Source organism: Arvicanthis niloticus, chromosome 6 (assembly GCF_011762505.2).
Source record: "Arvicanthis niloticus isolate mArvNil1 chromosome 6, mArvNil1.pat.X, whole genome shotgun sequence".
Lineage (NCBI taxonomy): Eukaryota > Metazoa > Chordata > Mammalia > Rodentia > Muridae > Arvicanthis > Arvicanthis niloticus.
In genome coordinates this window covers 16,948,003-16,967,203 of record NC_047663.1, presented here as the reverse complement: position 1 = coordinate 16,967,203, position 19,201 = coordinate 16,948,003, and the positions used below count along the sequence as shown (strand labels likewise).

General features: G+C 46.5%; 1 protein-coding gene across 4 annotated transcripts in view; it reads right to left on the bottom strand.

Annotated features, from left to right (window-relative positions):
- Positions 1-19,201, bottom strand: part of Marchf10 (membrane associated ring-CH-type finger 10) — a 90,368-nt gene that overhangs the window by 10,840 nt on the left and 60,327 nt on the right. For 3 of the 4 annotated variants that reach the window (XM_034506899.2, XM_076935624.1, XM_076935623.1), the window contains 3 exons: positions 15,705-17,040; positions 10,894-11,063; positions 8,326-8,435 (listed from right to left, as the gene is read on the bottom strand). In XM_034506899.2, the coding sequence (XP_034362790.1) occupies positions 8,326-8,435; positions 10,894-11,063; positions 15,705-17,040 (1,616 nt within the window). Of the gene's footprint in view, positions 1-6,836; positions 7,022-8,325; positions 8,436-10,893; positions 11,064-15,704; positions 17,041-19,201 lie in introns of those variants that run through there. The other variant, XM_076935625.1, reaches the window with a different exon arrangement.

Sequence of the window (19,201 nt, the reverse complement as noted above, 5' to 3'; positions counted from 1 at the left end):
TGCTTCATTTTCCTAGCCTTCCTTTGCCTAGAGAACAGGCTCTGGACCTCAGCCCTGTACAGTTCTTCATGGACTCAGTGATGACCTCACCTCACCCAAGGCCCCTCCCTCCTGCTTGTCTAGTCCTGTTCGCCTCCCTAGAGAGGGTACCTCACTAGGGTCTCAGCTGGTGCCGGAACCCTCACGGCCTTTCTTTGGTCTGTTGTTTTCATGTGTATATCGTGAATATCGGTTGTTTCTTGGTCAGCCTGGCATTATCTATAACTGTTATAGTTTTCAGCGGCGCCATTTCCTATGGGAGCCTCATTTGTCCCAGGCATTTACTCTCTGGCTATTAAATACTTGTCTCTGTTTTGTATTCTGTATCTTGTACTTGCAAATGCTTCTGCCATTTGTTGGCAAGCGGGTTGTATTTTCTTCTTCCTGGCGCTTGAAGCAAGAGCTGCAAGTTGGAGGGCTGGATATCCGGCCCCTGGCTCTGTAGTTCCTTGGTTGTGCTCCAGGGCCCTTCCCCACTCATCCCTCCCAGGAGCCCGAGTAAGGACTCCCCTCTGCAAGGGGACAAGGGGGATGAGACACCCTATCGTCCCCATCTGTCCTGCCACCAAATCCCATGGGTGGTGGTGGTCCAGGATAGGTCAGACTGTGCTCAGGGAGCCACTCAGCCACAGGGGACGAATATCCTCGGCTGAGGTCAGGACCCTTTACAGCATCCCTGGGAAGAATCAGAACTGTTGCCAGTACTCAGGTTAGCAAAGCATAGACTTGACAGGGTGGCCTCCTCTGGCAGCCCATCTTCTTCCTGCAGCTGCAGAGCTGCTTTGGGGCCGTCCCCCTGTTCCCAGTTGATAAAGGGCAGCTCAGGAAGCTGGAGCAGAATCCAAGTCTCCTAGGACCAAGTGGCCGCCAGCAAAGACTCAGAAGCTGAGCAGGGATCGATGTGCCCTTCCTTGTACAGTTGGCTACCTCCGGTTCTTGGTGTGACAAGTGGCCTCAAGGTCACTGTGCAAGGCCTCTCTACTGTCTGTCTTTCAGGACTGAAATTCACTGTCCAGAAGACTTAGACTCCTATTTTTGGCTTTTGTGTGTGTGTGTGTGTGTGTGTGTGTGTGTGTATGCGTGTGTTGCCCATGCACACAAGCATGTGTGCTCTTCTGAGTTCTACCCCAAACAAGCATCTTGCTTTTTTATTGATATTTTCCATTTTATCCATATCTACCTTCCAAAGCCACCTCCTCCAGGAAGCCTTCTCAGTGTGCCAAATCTTACCCCTCTCTCTGCCAGAGGGTTTTCTCTCTTTGTTGGGGTCAGGTGTAGGGCTTTTGGAGCAGACTCCGTGGCACGAAATGGCAAAGCAACCAGCTACAAAATGGCTTGGGCTGTTTGGATTTGTCAAAGCATTCAGGGAAGTTACTTTTTATGGTTCAATGAGGCCCAGAGGCATGCAGATGGGAAATACCCACTAATGTTTTCTGCAGATAATTTGAAAACTCACTTCTAGTAGATTGGTTTCTTCTTTGTTCTGTGGGTGGGAACCTGTCACTCAAACCATAAATATCCTCTGCATAACGTGCTGCTGACTCTGCTGGCCAATCAGAGAGGTGTGTTAGCATGCATCCACTGCAGCGAATTGTTCCCAGGGCTCCTGGGAACTGCGTTTTGGAGAGTTATTCACTGGTGCCACCCTGGGCCGGATCTGGGTCACTCTGCCTCTCATGTCACCAGCCTGCAGAACGGGGTGGGGCCGCTAGGGCAAGATAGCATGGGCACTGTGGACAGGACCTCTGACAGCCTCTCTGTCTAGTATCTATTACCTTCCCCCCAGCTCTTCTCTCTTGGTTTCTTTAAAATTAACTAATGACTGTACATGTGTGCATGCATGTGTGTGCATGGTGTGTGTGTGTGTGTGTGTGTGTGTGTACATGAGTGCATGTCATGGAACGCAAGTAGAGGTCAGAGAAAAACTCTGTGGAGTCAGTTTGCTCCTTCTACCATTTTGTGGTTCCTGGGGTGGAACTGAGGTGGCCCGGCTTGAGAGACTAGCACCTTCATTAGAGGAGCCATGCAGCCTGCCTGTCCTTTAACAGTCATTGTGGTCAAGAGATTGGCTCTGATGGAAAGTGTCAGCATCCAGATCACACAGGGCTGAAGCTGACAGCCTGGTTCCGTGTTTTATGAAGCCTTAAGTGTGTTCCAGGATCTAAAGGTGATTAGGTGCTTGCATGCGTCTCAGGACATCTGTCCTTGGCTGAGATGAGGCAGGATCAGGCCTGAACCTCAGAGAAGTGATGGCCAGAGGCCACCAAGACCCTCCAGTGCCAGAGCAAACACGGCAGGGGTGCATCTCTGGGAGACAATGGGTGTGGCTCCTGGGTGAGGTGGGTGACCCAGGCCCATCGACATCATGACTTTAGGTAAACAATTTTAATTGTGCAGTGTGAGGGTGACTCCAATTCATAAAAGGGGACAGGTAACTTCTGTTCCGCCTGTTTCCTGCAGGCGTTATGTAAATTGAGCTAACACAGGTGGCCTTGATATTTTGCAAACCAAATACATCCTGCAGGAGGCTAGAACTAAAAGTGGGGTTTCGGGAACACTGTGCCTAAGGTCTGTGGACAGCCCTTTTGCACCTGGACTCCTGAGGTCTGGCCCAGTGCCTGGGGCACAGTGTGTACTCAATAAACAAATGCACAGGTGAACCAAGTATAAAACCTCTGCTTTTCCACAGCTCTTTCTAAGATACCCTGCCCCCCCACCCCCCACCCTCATGCAATACTGCTCACTTGTATTCTTCATTGGAAGGCAATCCTGTTGGTCTTGGGTACTCTAGTATATCCCAGCACTGTGTGGGACACACAGTGGGTACTCAATAAAAGCTTTGAAAGCTAACCTTTTATAGTATGGATATTTTCCCACAGTTGAAAACAAATGACACCTGTCCCCATCCCAGGCCAATGGAACTTCTGGAGTTACACTTGGGTATCAGCATTTGAACAGAGAGAAAGACTTGCAAACTTAAAGGTTACAAGCTGTCTTCTGGGGTGTCAAACCTTGGGGGAGATTTTTGCATGGTTTTGTTGTTACTGTTGTTTACGGGAGACAGAGACTGTGTAGCTCATGCTGGTCTCAGACCTGCTATGTAGCTGTCAAAATGTTTGCAGAAAAAGGCCTGGATACAGGCTAGTGATATAAGAGTCAAATTAAGTCCCCTCTAAGGGAGACTTTTGGGTTAACAATTATTTTATAGTTTCAAAATTATGTGCTTCACAATTGTGGTTATTAATTTGGGGGGGGATATATTTTAAGGGAGGGTAGCTTTGAGTTGTAATGGTAACGCTAAGCAAAATTTATGTGACAAATATTTATTAACTGCTTACTTTATAATAAATATTACTGCCTCTAGATCAGAACCATGTATTACAATACAAATTGAGTAACAAACGCAAACCACATACACAATTTGAAAAATTATAGCAGCCATGTGAGAGTTTTTAAAAAACCAGTGAAATTAGTATGAACAAGGTATTCTATTAACCCAGTATATCTAAAACATCATTTCAATGTATAATTCTAGCTATATGTTGCTTAAGCCCAGGGACACATTTTGAGAAATGTGTTGCTAGGTGATTTAATTGTGTGACCAACCATCAGAGTGTTCTTATACAAACCTAGATGGTATAGCCCTATACATGGAAGCCTTGTGATATGAAGCACACACATGTGCAAGTCTAGTGTTTGTGGAGAGGGTGTTAAGCTTCCAGGGGGGTTATACTCCAAAATTATCAATGGGATATTTATTTGTTTATTTATTTATTGACTTACTCGTTGGAGTCTATATAGGAGTATGTGCCACAGCGCACGGGAGGAGGGCAGAGACAGCTTTTGGAAGTCAGTTCTCTCCTTCCACCAAGTGGGTCCTGGGGACTGAACTCAGGTTGTCAGCTTTGTGCTGCAAGCACCTTTACCTAGTGAGATATCTCGCTGGCCCCAGAGTATGAGTTTTATTTTTTTGGAATTTATTCTTTCAGAAACTCTCCATTTGCTTCCAATTTTGAAAAAAACACCACTGGATACAGATTCCTAGGCTGACAGGCTTTAAAGTACTTCATTCCATTCTTATGTGGTTCTTAAGAATGGAATGAAGTACTTTAAAGCCTGTACCATGGTTGGTATAAGTCCTATCTTTGCATTTAAGGAATTTTATATTGATTCATGTGTATGAGTGTTTTGCTTGTGTGTGTGTGTTTGTACACTACATACATGAAGTGCCCATGGGGGTCTGAAGAGTGAGTGTGATCCCTGGAGCTGGACAGTTAGGAGCCACCACATGGGTACTGGGAACCGAACCCAGGTCCTCTGAAAGAGCAGAGTTAGCCTAAGGCTCTTCTGTGAAGCCAAACCTCTCGTTCTGTGATGCAAGTGTCAGAGGCTTGGTCCCCTGTTGGGAGGTGGTGAAGCCTTTAGAAAGGGGGACCTAGGGGAGGTCCTTAGCCATATGTGTTCTTGAAGGAGAATGCTGAGTACCTTTTTTCTCCCTCTGCTTCTTAGTTCCAAAGGTGAACAGTTTGCTCCACTGTACTTTTACACAGAGTGCTGCTCTCACCAGAGACCCAAAGTAACGGGGGCTCAACCTTAGACCTTAGGCTCCAGAGCCAGGAGCCAAAACAGAGCTTCGGGTAACACACTGGCTGTGAAGGATGAAGTGGAAACCTTGTCTGGTGAGTGAAGTGGAAATTTTAAGGGTTTTTTTTTTTGGGGGGGGGGGAGGAAAGTTGTTTGGATGGTGTTTTGCTGGGGCAAACATGAAGAAACTTTTCATTAAAGTGGACACAAGTGCGAAAGGCTAAGGCAGACTTGTGAAGGAAAGGAATGTTTCGCTGAAGCAGACACAGGAGAGAGGATGTTCTACTAAAGCAAGCACATGAAAGGACACGTGATGAAGGATTCTTTGCTGACGACACACATGTATTGGTCCACCTTACATTGCATAGTTGAGCCGCATTTGTCAGGACGTCATAGAGAGAAACACACCAAAAAAACTGGTGGTGTGCTGCGGTTTCTTGCTGCTTCCTCAGGCTGCTTCGATGTGCGTGCTGAGGCAGGGCACGTGGAGGACATGTGATGTTGCAGGGTATAAATAAGACCCGTCAGGGAATGACGGAGACAGAGCTTGGCTTGCTGGGACAGTTAGCTGTGCAACGCTTGTGGGTCTCACATCTTTGTACATCTTCACTTCCCTGAGAGAGGCACAGCCAGGAAACTTCTCCTGGTGTCCTTCTGGGACACCAACTCGAGCCTGCAGTCTCTGCTAGGTCATGTCACCGTTGTTGCTAACCTGACTCTACCAAACTGTTCTGCAGGTGTATCCGTGAAGTGTTTGCAACTGGGTCAAGCTTCCGCTGCCTGCCAACCTGTGAACTGAACTGCTGATTTCCAGACAACACAGACGGGAGTTGCTCCAAAGAACCTTTCTAAACAGGTCCCCTCCCTCCCCCAACACCCCCCCCCCCCCAAGTCCTTTCTTTTCCACTACCTCTGGTAGGTGGTGGCTTACAAAGGAGGTTAAAATGTTTAAGAACCATCATTAAAAATAAGGTTTGAAAAAAATTGAAGTTACAGGGGAGAGGACAGGATGAGGAAGTAAAGGTCAGGTCAGGTTAGACAGGGGTCTCTGCTACCTTCATGGCCAGCAGAGTGACTAGCCTCAGGAGGCAAGAAGTCCATTCAGTTCCACAGAGCTCAGCAGTCAGCGCTGCTTCAAACTTCGGGAGTCTGACCCAGGTGGTTTATTTTAGGCATTTTTAAACACAGCACAATTTGGTGGAAACTTTTCTGCTGATAATTAACTCAATTCTGCGTGCACAATAAAGCATATGCACATCTCCCCAAGGAACAAAGTAAGCTACCCACAGATAAACCTTGAATCCATTGAAATGCTTTGTAAAGTCCATAAGGATAGGATCTATAGGTTGAGAAAACCAAGGGTCTAGTGCAGAAACGTCTCTAGTCACGCAAGGCTAGAAAACACATCAGCTCCAGGCTTCTGGGTGAATGACAGGTATTGCATCCCTTCCCTTGAGGGAACAACCCTGTGTGCTAACACTGCAGGTTCCTCTAGTGGGCATCACAAGCACAAAGACTTCTGTAGGAGCATGTGTGAATATGACCAAAGTGCAGTCACGCGTGTATGGAAGTGTTACTTCCTGAAAATTTTTTATTTTATATATATGAGTGTTTGTCTGTCTGTGTACCTCATGCACACCTGCTATCTGTAGAGGCCAAAAGAGGGCATCAGATCTCCTAGGACTAGAGTTACAGATGGTTGTGAGCTGCCATGGGGGTGCTGGGAATCGAACCTGGGTTCCCTTCCAGAGCAGCCAGTGCTCTTAACCACTGAGTTATCTTTCCACCCCAAAATTGTTTCTTATGCCAAGCAAAAACACTAATAACTTGAAAGTCTACAGGTAGCTGGGAAGCTAATCTAACCCTATTATTTAAAGGGTCTTTGGGAGGGAAGAGGCTTAGATGAGACACCAGATGAAGACCTACGACTGTGTCCTGGGTGGACTTATAAGGAGCAAGATCAGAACATGGATGTATACATATGCACACACATGCACACTGTCTGTCCCTTTTCATATGATACTGTGTTCTGCTTCAGGAATCTGCCAGCAAGCAGACTATCATTAGATAAAGGCCCTTGAACCCAAGAATGTGATTTACATAATAAGCTTTCTCTCTGTGTCTGTGTGTGTTCGTGTGTACTCAGCACAGACAGCCACTACCCCTGTGGCCCTCAACCTGTTTTCTTAATAAAGTTGCTTAGCCTTACACATGTTATAATATCGAAAAATGGATGAAGGCAGGGTCTTGGGGTTTCTATTGCTGTGATGAAACACCATTACCAACAGGCAAGATGAGGAGAAAAGAGTTTATTCAGCTTACTCTTCCAGACCATAGTCCATCATGGAGGAAGTCAGGACAGGAACTCAACAGGGCAGGAACCTGGAGGCAGGAGCTGCTGCAGAGGCCATGGAGGGTGCTGCTTACTGACTTGCTCATTGTGGTTTGCTCAGCCTCCTTTCTTATAGAACCCAGGACCACCAACCCAGAGACGATGATGACGACATCACTCACCCACAGTGGGCTGCGGCCTCCCCATTTAATCACTAATTAAGAAAATGTCCTACAGCTGGATCTTATGGAGACATGTACTCATGGAGGTTCCCTCCTCTCAGATAACTCAAGCTTTTGTCAAGTCGACATATTACTATCCAGAACAGGAAGTATAAATTTAGTATAAAATTAAACAATATTTTGCTTTTTTGTATCAAGTATTTGATCTAGTGTGTATTTATCACCTACAACATGTATTGATTAGAACTAGACACCTTCTCATTAGCCACGTGTGGCTTGTTGCTTCTCTATTGGAGAGTGTAGGTCTAAATAAGAGATTGGTAGCCGGAGAATTAAGTGATTAACTTTTGCCTTGGGCATAAATCACCTTCTCACCTGAGGTTAATTAACTTTCTCACATTTTCAGCAATGTAATCCAAAAGCCCCAGGAGATTTTTCTCCACATATCCCATTCCCCAGTTCCCTGGGTGTTAAAAAGCCCACAGTAAGCGTTTACTTCATGCGTATTAGCCTTGGGGAAGGCTGGTCCTCATTACCCAGGTTACTTGATATTTTAGTTGGAGGACCATTTCTAAGACCTTACGTTTATTTTCTGTTCTTACTAAATGACTTCAGCAGACTTGGACATGGGGCCTGCCTAGACTCCTTGCTGTTGCTATGGGTTCAATGGGCTTTTCCAGCTTCCCTTTGTCTCCCTGATAGCAGGTGGATATCAACCCAGGATGGCAAGACTTCTCAGTTCTCCAGTGTTCTGGTCTAGTGGCACACCTTCTCAAAGAAGTGAGCCAAACAGACTCAGATCCAAATCACACTTGGGCTTCTTCTAATTCGTAGACCACAGAGATCAAGTTGCTTTCTGCTCAAACTAAATCACAACCCACTTATTTATTAAAGCTTTATTTTATCTATCTGAATGAATGTGTGCCTGCATGTATGCATGTGTGTGCCTGCATGTATGCATGTGTGTGCCTGCATGTATGCATGTGTGTGTGCCTTTGATAGCCATACATGCCAAAGGGTGCATTGCGTCCCCCTGGAACTGAAGTTACAGCCACGAACCACCCTATGGGTGCTGGGAACCCAACCAGATCTTCTTAAAGAGCAGCAGGTGCTCTCAACCATTGAGCACTTTCTCTAGATCCTCTGCCTACTCTACCTCAGGGAGAAAGTGGCAGTGATGTGTCTTACCCGGGATTGCTGGTGCTTGTGGTAGAATTCAGTCATGTTGAAGTCATCCAGGTCGACCAGTAGGCCTTGCTTACACATCTCACAGGTCTTTACAGTGCCTAGATCTGCTCCTGGAATCAAGAGTAAGAATCATATGTAAGAGGGTAGATCAGAAGTTCTCTCAGCATTCGCAACCACACACACACACACACACACACACACACACACACAACTCTGAGTCTGTTTGTGTGTGTCCAGCACTTTGGACAGGTGCTATTTTGAGATTGAACTTATGTCCGTGTTATGAATTCCAAGCTTCAGTGGTTTTCATATGAAGTCAGTCATCTTCTGGACGAAAATGATCTTGACCCTGAGTCCTGAACATCTTTTTCCCTCTGTGATCATTTATTATTTGAGCTTGAGGCAGGTGAAATCTCCATGACTTCTAAATAACAGGTCTTGTTTCTATCTAAATATGTAAACATAATGGTCCATAAAATTGAAACTGCTACACGGAAGTGAATCCTCTCTAACCCAGGCCTTTGCAACAGGAGTGACTGTTGGACTTACGCTCTCCCTCACCCCTTGCAGACCTGACATAATTCTGCAATAAATAAATGAAATGAGTACCAGGTCCACAGCAATGGCTTTGGCTACCATATTTACTTTTGCTCCCACTGGAGGAAAGCGAGCAAAGGCCCAGGTGTGGATTCTAGTCACAGCGGCACCTGAGGCCAGCAGCAGCCTGGAGTCAGGCTCATTGGGAAAAGGAGGAGAGGGCTCACTGTGCTGCAGTTCTTACAAAAAAACGGGACCAGTGCTGTTTCCATAAGGCATAAGCAGATGCTACAGAACCATTGCTGTTTTTGGCTGTTGTAGAATGCAGGTTCTTTAAGCAACATGGCCACATGGTCATCAGATCAGTTGTGCCTGCTTGTGAGAGTCCATCCCGACAGAGGGGGCCGGTGTGGTCTGTTGACAGCAGGCAGTGGGGAAGTCACTGGATGGACCCTCACAGAGTTTCCAGGCATTCCTCCCAGTCATTTATATGCAGTTCTGTCCTAGATCCTAACATATACAGGTTGGGGGAGGTGAATCAAAGAGGGGGTCCATTTATGTGGCTATGAGTGAAGACTTTACAAAGCACCTGCTTTGGCGTCACCTGAGATCCTGCCAACAACCCCTCATTCATGCGCTGTGAGTAAGCCCAATAAACTTAACTGTTTCTCCAGTAAGTTGGAATCATACTTGGGTTTGTTGTTGAGACCTTGTGAAGAGATGCATGTTTGCATTTCCCCAGGGAGGGAGGAGCTACAGCAACGGCAGTCACTAGTATCCAAGTCTTCTCCCGCAACCGTCTCCTTCCCCAGTTCAGATTGAGTTCTTTGCTCGTAGACATGGACTTAAGTGTTTAAGGATTGATTCTCTACTTTCTGAGGAAGGGAAGATGCACCCATGGAGGGAGACTGTCAGTCAGGATGATTGCCTCAATGACATGGTAAAGGCAGAGAGCTGCAACCATAAAGGCAGGGTAACGCTCTAGACCTGCTCTCCAGCCAGAGACAGACAGATAAGGATACGAAAGAGGGGAGAATTAGGGCCTGGCTGAGGAGTAGCGATCCCAGGGAGGGCGGTCTGAAGGGCATAGTGGGGGTTTCCTATTTGACCACCATAATGGAACTCCTGTCAGTTAACCTCCCCCAGCCTAGTTAATTTAGCTTCTTCCTCATTATAAAAGGCAAAGAAACCTACTCTCTGCCAAGAACACTACAGCCAATCTCCCATGTGTCTGTATTGATGTTGTCACTTCCTAGGGGACTTGAGAAGGGGGCTTCACACCCAGCTATGAGATCTGTCTGGCAAAACTGCCACACGTGAAGCTCCTTAATAGAGAGCTAGAAAATCAGAGTGACACTCTTCTTACCCATCAGGCAAACAGGCAGAATTGCTTGCGCTATTTTTTAAGAAGGATTTTATTTATGAGAATGTGTATGCGCACATGTGTGTGTGATAACCTCCAGAGGCCAGAAGGGGATGGCAGATCTCCTGGAGCTAGAGTTACAGGTGATTTTACAAGCTGCCTGATGTGGGTGTTGGGAACTGAACTTGGGTCCTCTGCAAGAGTAGCAAGTACTCTTAACCCTGAAGTCCTCTCCCCAGCTCCTGGTTGGTTTCTTAGGTGACACCCCTCCTCACCACGAATGAAGTAGGCGTCTGTGTGTCTTTGTGAGGGTCTCTGGTGATGGTGTAGCTACTAACTGGACAGGGCTGTCATGTGCTTGCTGAGGGTCTGCTGCCAATCCATGTCTTCTTTTTCATTTCTCCTCAGAGGTAAGCTTTGTGCAGGCCTCAAGCAGGAGACATTGTTTCCAAGATTAGCTCAGATTTGAACACACACACACACACACACACACACACACCATTTATCCTCCCATCACAGCATTTATAAGCAAGAATCCTGGGCTTGGGCAAGTTTCCATGACAGTGAGCCTCTGACAAGTCTCCCAGGCCCACACTGTGACATCTTAGATTAATTATATGCCGCCACACGCTCGCCACCACACACTTGCGTCTCCTGTCCCCACCTACCTGATGTTATTTTCACTTTCAGCCACTTTTTCAGGCACTCTTGGTGAACAAACTGCAGACTTCCCACACAGCCGCAAGGCTCCAGGAGGGGGTTGGCTGGGGAACCCCCGGCTATCTGACAGATTCGACACAAGTCTCCCTCCTCCTCCTCTGAGTCCTCCTCCAAGAGACTAAACAGAAAACAAGGCCCCATGACCAGGAGTTCCCCACGTTTGTTGTTTCTACAAATACCATTTCCCAGGGTGTGCAGAGGAGAAGAAAGAAGGAACAATCCTTGTGCCTTGTCTGCCTGGGCTTCTGGGGCTTGCCCACCGTTCCTTCTGACCCTGTAAGGATTTCTCCAGATGGAGTTATTGATCCTTGATTCACACATTCTTATAATAGCCTCCTGTGCTGCCTCGGCTAAGTGTGGGATCAGTGGGAGGGACCAGCACCTCTAATGAAAACATAAGGAGAGAGGAGCATGAGACTCAGTGGGTGTTTGCCTAGCTTGTTCAAAGGTCATGGCTTCAATTCCCATCAGTACAAAAGGTGGAGAGGGGGATGAGGGATTAGGCCTATAGCAGAGGCTGAGCCCTTGTCTCTGCCTTTGCCACCTTGAGGAAGCTGGCTGTGTGAGTTAGTAAACTCACAGGAGGCCATAGTCAGCTCCTGTGTTCAAAGCTGGCCCCTGACGCCTTTGAATTATGTTCAGAAATGCAAATGAGAACAACAACAAAAATATCCCGTATCATTAGTTTCTATGGTGTATAAAATAAAAATATGAAAATACTAGAAGAAAATAATTATGAACATTTGAGTGGTCTTTGTGTGGCAGCAAATGCAAAAGCTGTAAGGAATGATCAGGTTCAGTTGGAGCTAACTTTAAATTTTCTGTTTGCAAAATGATGGACTGGGTATTAGGTCTGTCTTGTATTGTACTGACACAAATTGATATAGTTATGCTCTAATTGTATTTTGAGAGAAAAGTTTTATTTTAACAAAAAGGGTCATATGTAGGAGGAGCTAAGGTGGAAGGAGTAAGGAGAGGAAGAGGAGGAGTAAGGAGAGGAAGAGGAGGAGTAAGGAGAGGAAGAGGAGGAGTAAGAAGAGGAAGAGGAGGAGTAAGGAGAGGAAGAGGAGGAGTAAGAAGAGGAAGAGGAGGAGTAAGGAGAGGAAGAGGAGGAGTAAGGAGAGGAGGAGGAGGAGTAAGGAGAGGAAGAGGAGGAGTAAGGAGAGGAAGAGGAGGAGTAAGGAGAGGAAGAGGAGGAGTAAGGAGAGGAAGAGGAGGAGTAAGGAGAGGAGGAGTAAGGAGAGAAGGAGCTAGGTGAGGTGGGGGGACATGGAGGCGGATGTTCGAGTGTCTCCACCAGTCAAAGGTAGTTGGTATATCTAGGTTGGGTATTGGGTTACACTTCTGATTGTATGGGCAACTTGTTATTGAGCATTACCAAACTTATAAAGCCCTTGATTAACATTTAAAAAATTGTATAAAAGAAAAAAAGAGGAGGGGGGATGGGATAGGGGTTTTCTAGGGAGGGAAAATGGGGAAAGGGGATGGCATCTGAAATGTAAATAAAATATCCAATAAAAAATTTTAAAAAATTTCCTATTTGCATGGGGTATGTTTTCGTGTGCATGTGTGTGCATGTGTGTGCATGTGTGTGCATGTGTGTGCATGTGCACACGGAGACGAGGTGTTGATGTTGGGTGTCTTCCTCCGTTGTGCCTCCACTTTATTATTGTTATTTTTCCTTGAGACAGGATCTCTATGTGTAACTTGGCTGGCCCTGATCTCGCTACATAAACCAGTTGGGTCTCAAACTCACGGAGATTGGCCTACATCTCCCTCCCCAGTGCTGGGATTAGATGCATGTGCCACCATGCCATGTTGTCCTATCTGTTTCACCTTAGTTTTTAAGACAGGGTCTCTTACTGAACCAGGAGCTTACCCATTGGCTAGACTGGCTGGCTAGCAAACCGCAGGGAGTCTCCTGTCCTTGCCTAGAGTTTTATGTAGATGCTGGAGATCCAATCTCAGACCCTCTTACAATCATAGTAAGCACTGTACGGACTAATCTATCTCCCCAGCACCTAGAAATTCCTTAAGACGAAATTTTATAATGCATATTATGAACCTTAGGCATGCGTGGTCCCTTTGATCACAGGTGTGTTTCTGGAAACTGTTCTAGGTAAAGCAAGTGCAGTTATGCTCTGAAAGGAGATGCATCGGCAGGCAATGAACATTTAATATAAAACCAGCCATCCTTAAAAAATTGATATAATACTGTAAGATTTAAAACAGCATTAAAAAATACAAGGTTTGAAATGAGGGGAATGGAAATGGTATTCACAGTCAAAACTATTTTCTACATAGGAAATCCAAACAATCTACAGACAAAGTACTGTACCCACATAATAAGAGAGTTTAACAAAACACAGAGAAAATAAAAATTATAGTCAATTGCATTTCTGTACATGAGCCACAAAGAGTTAGAATTGAAAATACCATTTCAGTAGCACACAACAGCAAATAAAGACCTAGAGATGAAGCAGAGGGCTTTTGTAAAGCAAATGATAGATATGCATAAAGGCACGAAAGCAGAGCAGAGCCATGAAAATCAAGACCCAGGTTTCCCAGTTGTCAGCACTGCTGGACCAGCACATAGGTTCAATGTCATTCCAGACTCTTAAGTGTGTAGTCAAGGGAGCTCTAAAGGACATGGGGAGGAGGCTGCGGCAGATGTTAGGTCGCTATGACACCGGTCAGGAAAGGCAAAGGAGACCAACGGAGCAGAACAGACTCTGGGCTTGCCCAGCATCTTTATAGCATAGGATGCACGATGCCAGTGGCTGTGTGGACCAGCAGGGACAATCTCAGGATGACACTTCACAAGGGGGGAAAAACTCCACAGAATGCCTAGCATTTGGGAGGCAGAGGCTAGCAGAGCCTGATGACTTGGAGATCAGCCTGATCTACAGAGTGAGTTCAAGGCCATCCAGGGTTGCTGGCCCTACTTTGTCAAAATAAATGAATCTTTATTTATAAACACTTCCTAAAATGGACACTTTTGAAATGATATTAGGGTTTGTTATATACAGAGAAAGGGAGTACATGATAAAACAAATACTCAATGAAAGATAGAAGTTTAATGTAGAGGCCCATGTAGAGAAGCACTTGCATTTTAAAAGGAATGATTTTGTGTTCAAAGACATCACTTTGGGATGGTTGGAGTTCAACCAGTATGTCTGTCTGAAGCTACATTTGGGGGTTGGTGGTGACGGGTGTGTAAGAGCTCTTGGTCTTAACCGTAGACAGTTTTCTTGTAGCTTGTTTAACCATGAAAAGAAAAGACACAAAGAACTAGAAAGCTCTTAGCAGGGTAGGTGTGAAGTCATCTGTGATTCCAGAACTCGAGAGGGGGATGGGGGGTGGGGAGGGGAGGAGCTGTGGCTAGCTAGACTAGCTGAAACTGGAGGGCTCTGGTTCAGTGAGAGAACCTGCCTCAATAAACAGTGAAGAGTGATGGAAAACTTCACCTGATGTCATGTTCAGACCTCTGCATGGTCACGCACGCACATGCAGTTAAATACAGACACACAGAGGCACAAATGCACACATGGGCACACACACATGCACACACACACACATGCACACACACAAAGAGAAGCAAGCTCTTCTTTCTGAAGAGGATTGTGTATGCAATCTGTTTTACTCTCCCTTCTTTTTCCATTTTCAATTCATTGTGGTGAAATTTTCCTGCTTGCGAGTGGACATCAATAAGGTAATTAATGAGGCGGAGGAGCCGTACTGATGTGTACACAGAGGGCGCATGCTCCAAGAGTCAATTTCCAGATCCTTAAGCCAAGATTTGGGCACAGTAAACACCCTATCATAAAAGAGATGGTAGAATTCTGACAGTGTTTAATGAAGGCTTTAAAAAGTATCCAGTTTCAGACCTGTGAAATATCCCAAACTCACCTCAGGAGGAAGGAAAGATCAAAGAAAAGGGCAACTCAAAAAAGGATCTTGTTTTCCTCTCTCGTGCGCGAGGGCGAGCACACTTAACATGGAGGCAGTTGGTTACTCCAGCCCCGCCCTTCAGAGAACTGGGGTAACTATGGTAACTGTTTGGAAGGTTTAAATTCTAGAACTGTTGGTTGGATTTGCAGGAAGTCTCGGGAGAGAGAGCTGTGAACTTCAAGAGCTGAATGGTTCCTTCTCTGGGGAATTAGCAACCTTTTCAGAAAATAAAATAAAATAAATTCCCAGCTAATTGCTGGGGAGAAGGGGGAGCCCTGTGCCACCAGGCAGCCTTGTGTTCCTGGAAATGTGCCTTTTATTATTTGTTTAAAGATATTCTCTCCCTCCATATCCTCTCTCTCGCTCTCTTTTTGTGTATGTGTGCACACGCGCGCGTGCTTGTGTGTTGTGTGTGTGTGTAATAGTGGAGGTCAGAGGGCACTTGAGGATACATCCTCTCCCACTGTGTGGGTTTTGGGGATGGAACTCAGCTCCTAAGACCGGCACTTTACCCACTGAACCATGTGGCTGGCCCTTGTCTTTTTTAAGTATTCAAGGAAAAAGATACTTTGGGGGATATATGGATGAAACTGAGTGGGATTGCCAAATTCTTCTTTGTATATACACATCTTTTAAGGTTAAGAAAATAAGGACAATTTTCTAAAATAATCAATTTCCTTAACGTGTCAGGGAAGAACATGGCTGTGATTTAAAGTTCCCACGTTTCTCTAATGAAAGCAATGGTTATCTCAGCCTGGGGTGGGGGTGGGGTGGAATAGGGGAGTGTACAGTTACAACAATTCCTTACCTTTCTTGCAACTTCCTGAGTTTCTCAGGGTCTGCCTTTATTTCTGTGGCCTTTTGATCCATGACACCAGAGACTCTAATGCTGGTCCCGTTATCATTTTGATTTGCAAAATCAGACACCGCAAAGAAAGTAAAAGGTATATTTTCTTGCAGGGACCCGGGCATGTAGAGATGGCCTTGTAAATGTCTTCTTGTAGGAGAGCTGGCAGAATCCCCTACGGCTGCGCTGCTTTGTGGACTTGGTAGATCTGCCTGTGATGGCGGTTCCTGAGCTTGACTGCTTGAAGCCCTCTCTGTTCCCTGGGCGTCAGCACTGCGGGTGTCAGCAGTGGCCAATGGGTTCCTATTTCTGATAGGTGAGAGTGGCCGGCGGACATTGAACCTTAGGTTTTCCTCCAAGTCTGAACTTGGGACTAGGATAGAGGACATGGACAAGCTTGCTGGGATGTCATCTATCAGAGCAGAGTGGAACAGTGACCCATGGGCACTGTAAGATGGATTCATGGATGATCTTGGACCTGCGGGTCTCCCAGAAAGTAAGCAGTCGAATGAGTTTCGAGAACCATTTAAGCAATGTTGCCAGTCTCTCTCGTGATTGTGAAGAGCAGACCTGTCTTCCACGGCGCAACCGCTGGACACGGCTTCTGCACTGACTTGGATGGCACCATCAGACTTGGTGTCCCCTGGAACAGAGGTCTTCTCATCTTGGTCTCCACTGGGGTTCTCTTTAGCCAACTCCCTGGGTAGCCTGGTATCCTGGAGCATCCTTTGTCCAGGAGAAGGCTTTGTTGCTGGCTCCGTGGCACTGATTTTTCGTGGAGATCCAGGGTTGGGCTCACTCCATCTTAGAGAATTTCCTCTGAGATTTTCAGCATTTTCTTCCACATTTCTATTTTGATCGGCTTGTGTCCCAAGAAACCGGCTTCTTTTATAGCTGGGGGGAGAGCGCATCCCAGCCGCCAAGAGCTCTTCCTCCATGTGAATCTCCTCTTCCGTGTCATAGTTCTCTTGTTCATTGTTTAGTGATAAGGCAGAATAAAAATCTTCGTCATGGAACCTAAACGGTGCCCTTCTTGGTCCTACTACAGTGGCGGGGAGGAATGGCGGTCCCGAGGACTCATTCAGCACTTGAGAACCATTCATTGGCTGGAAGGTCTGTGAAAGGGTAGTGTGGGGCTCGTTCTGGGAACGAGCATTCGAGTCTCCTTTTTTCTGTCTCTCCAGGGCTTTCCCAGGCGTTCTCATGAGCTGTGAGGATGAGTTTCTTCTCTCTCGAGCTGGTCTCTTTAGCTTAGTCTCATTTGCACACAGCAGGCTTTCTTGTTGGACAGCCGGGTCTGTGTGAGAGAAAGACCAATTCTGTTAAAAGCACTAATGGGAAAAAGCCCCTCTCTGCCAAGCAAGATAGTCTATCAAAGGCAAAACATGAAAAAAGCCCCAGAGAAAGAAGAAACTTCATGCAGGCCTAGGCAAGGAGGTACCAGAAGCATGCGAAGGAAGTCTCATGGTGGGTTTCTCTTTACTGCCTCTGGATTCGCCTTTGTGAGGTTCACACCTGCAGCACTCACGCCTGTGAGTTCAAATATGTGTGGGTTCACACCTGTGGCCTTCCCACCTGTGAGTCTGCATATGTGTAGGTTCACACCTGTGGGCCTCACACCTGTGAGTTCACATGTAGGTGGGTGGGTTCACACCTGTGGCCCTCCCACCTGTGAGTCTGCTTGTGTGTAGGTTCACACCTGTGGGCCTCACACCTGTGAGTTCACATGTAGGTGGGTGGGTGGGTTCACATCTGTGGCCCTCCTCACACTGGTTCTGGAGAAGGGGTAACCACGAAGTCACAGATTCTTTCTGCAGGATCCAGTTCTAGGCCAGCTCGGCCAAGGATGGCTAAACCTCTCTGTAGTCAGCACACGGAAAGGCAGCAATTCGGAAGTGACTATACAAAACCAACTAGTCCTTTCTCATCCAAATCTGTCCCAGATGTATCGATGGCATCCCTACTCCACTAACTGCTTTTCAAAATCTCGACAAAAGTACAATTTTGTTTTGATAGACTGGGAAGAAGGCTCTGGAAGCCAGTGCCAGGTACACGATGATTGTGATGAAGTTTGCTACTTAGTGTAAATAAATAAAAGTTATAAAATCTTGCATGAAAGTATTATCTCTTCTTTGTCATTTGCCTCTAGTAAATGAATAACATCTGGCTGCCCCAGAATGTCCACCTTGGGGTTCTAAGGTGGAGGAGATAGAGAAGGGACTGGTCAAATGTCCAGTGAGTCCGAGTTGTTATCAGTGAAATCGCTTATTCAAAAGTTAACTTTGTAGGGCTGAGGGGGTGGCTCAGTCAGTAGGAGTGTGTGCCTGAGACCTGAGTTGAATCACAAGAACTCATGTCAAGTTGCCAGGGGTGGGGGTTGGGAGGTTGGGGTGGCACACACACTAATCCCAGACCTGGGGAGGAGCAGACAGGAGGATCCCTGAGGCTCACTGGCCAGCCAGTCTAGCCTAACTGGTAAGCTTCAGGCCACTGGGAGACCCTGTGTTTCAAGGGAGGTGGGTGATGTTCCTGACAGTAGCGCCCAACCTTGTCCTCAGCCTACACACACACACACACACACACACACACACACACACACACACACACACACTCCTGCATACAGGCAAACACTTATACATTAAAAAATCTTTGCTAAGCACTTCTTACCAAGTAGTCACACTGATCAGTTAAACCATCCCAGCCAGTTCATCCAGGAAAGCCTTGCAGCCCTGTGAGTTAGATACTGCAGTCACGTCTTCTCAGGGAAGGTACTGAGAGTAAGGGAAGGTCACATGACTCCCCCAAGGTCAGAGTCCTAGTAAGTGAGTAAGTAAGTAGTGAAAGAGAGCATTTCAGCGAAGGCCTGCGAGGGCTTTTGCTCTTTGCCAACACCGTGGTCAATGCCTTAAAAACTTCCGCAGGCTCTGCAGTTTTCTCAACATTGAGATCTACTGGGTAGCGTGCAAGTGGTAAGGGCTTTCACCCCATGTGGGTAAAAAAATTGAAAGTGCTTCTGTGACTCCCTTCTTCTTATTCCCTACTGACATGGCCAACCCCCTCTGTGTCCCCCTCTGCTCTTCTGCAGATCTGATGAAGCTCTGCTGTCCTTATCACTTGGTTCTATGTCAAGTGGACAGGATGCCAGGGGGCCCCAAAGGTTCTTGATAACAGCTCTGCTGGGGGAAATGCAAATCCACGGAGCAGCCGGCTCCGGCTCCGCTGGGGCCAAGTCAATACTGCCTTTAATTGAGGTGCCTTGCAGGGGATCCGCAGTTCCACTTTCTAACGTCCTAATAGTCTCTAAGCTTCTTTTATTGTTAGCTGCATGGGACACTCAGCAGCACAGTTCGAATCTTTACTCATCAGCCCTTCCAGAAATCAGTTAAACTGTCCCACTGGGCCCCTCATGGGGTTTATAAACCCCAATAGAGATGTGTCAACAATTCAAGGACACTTGG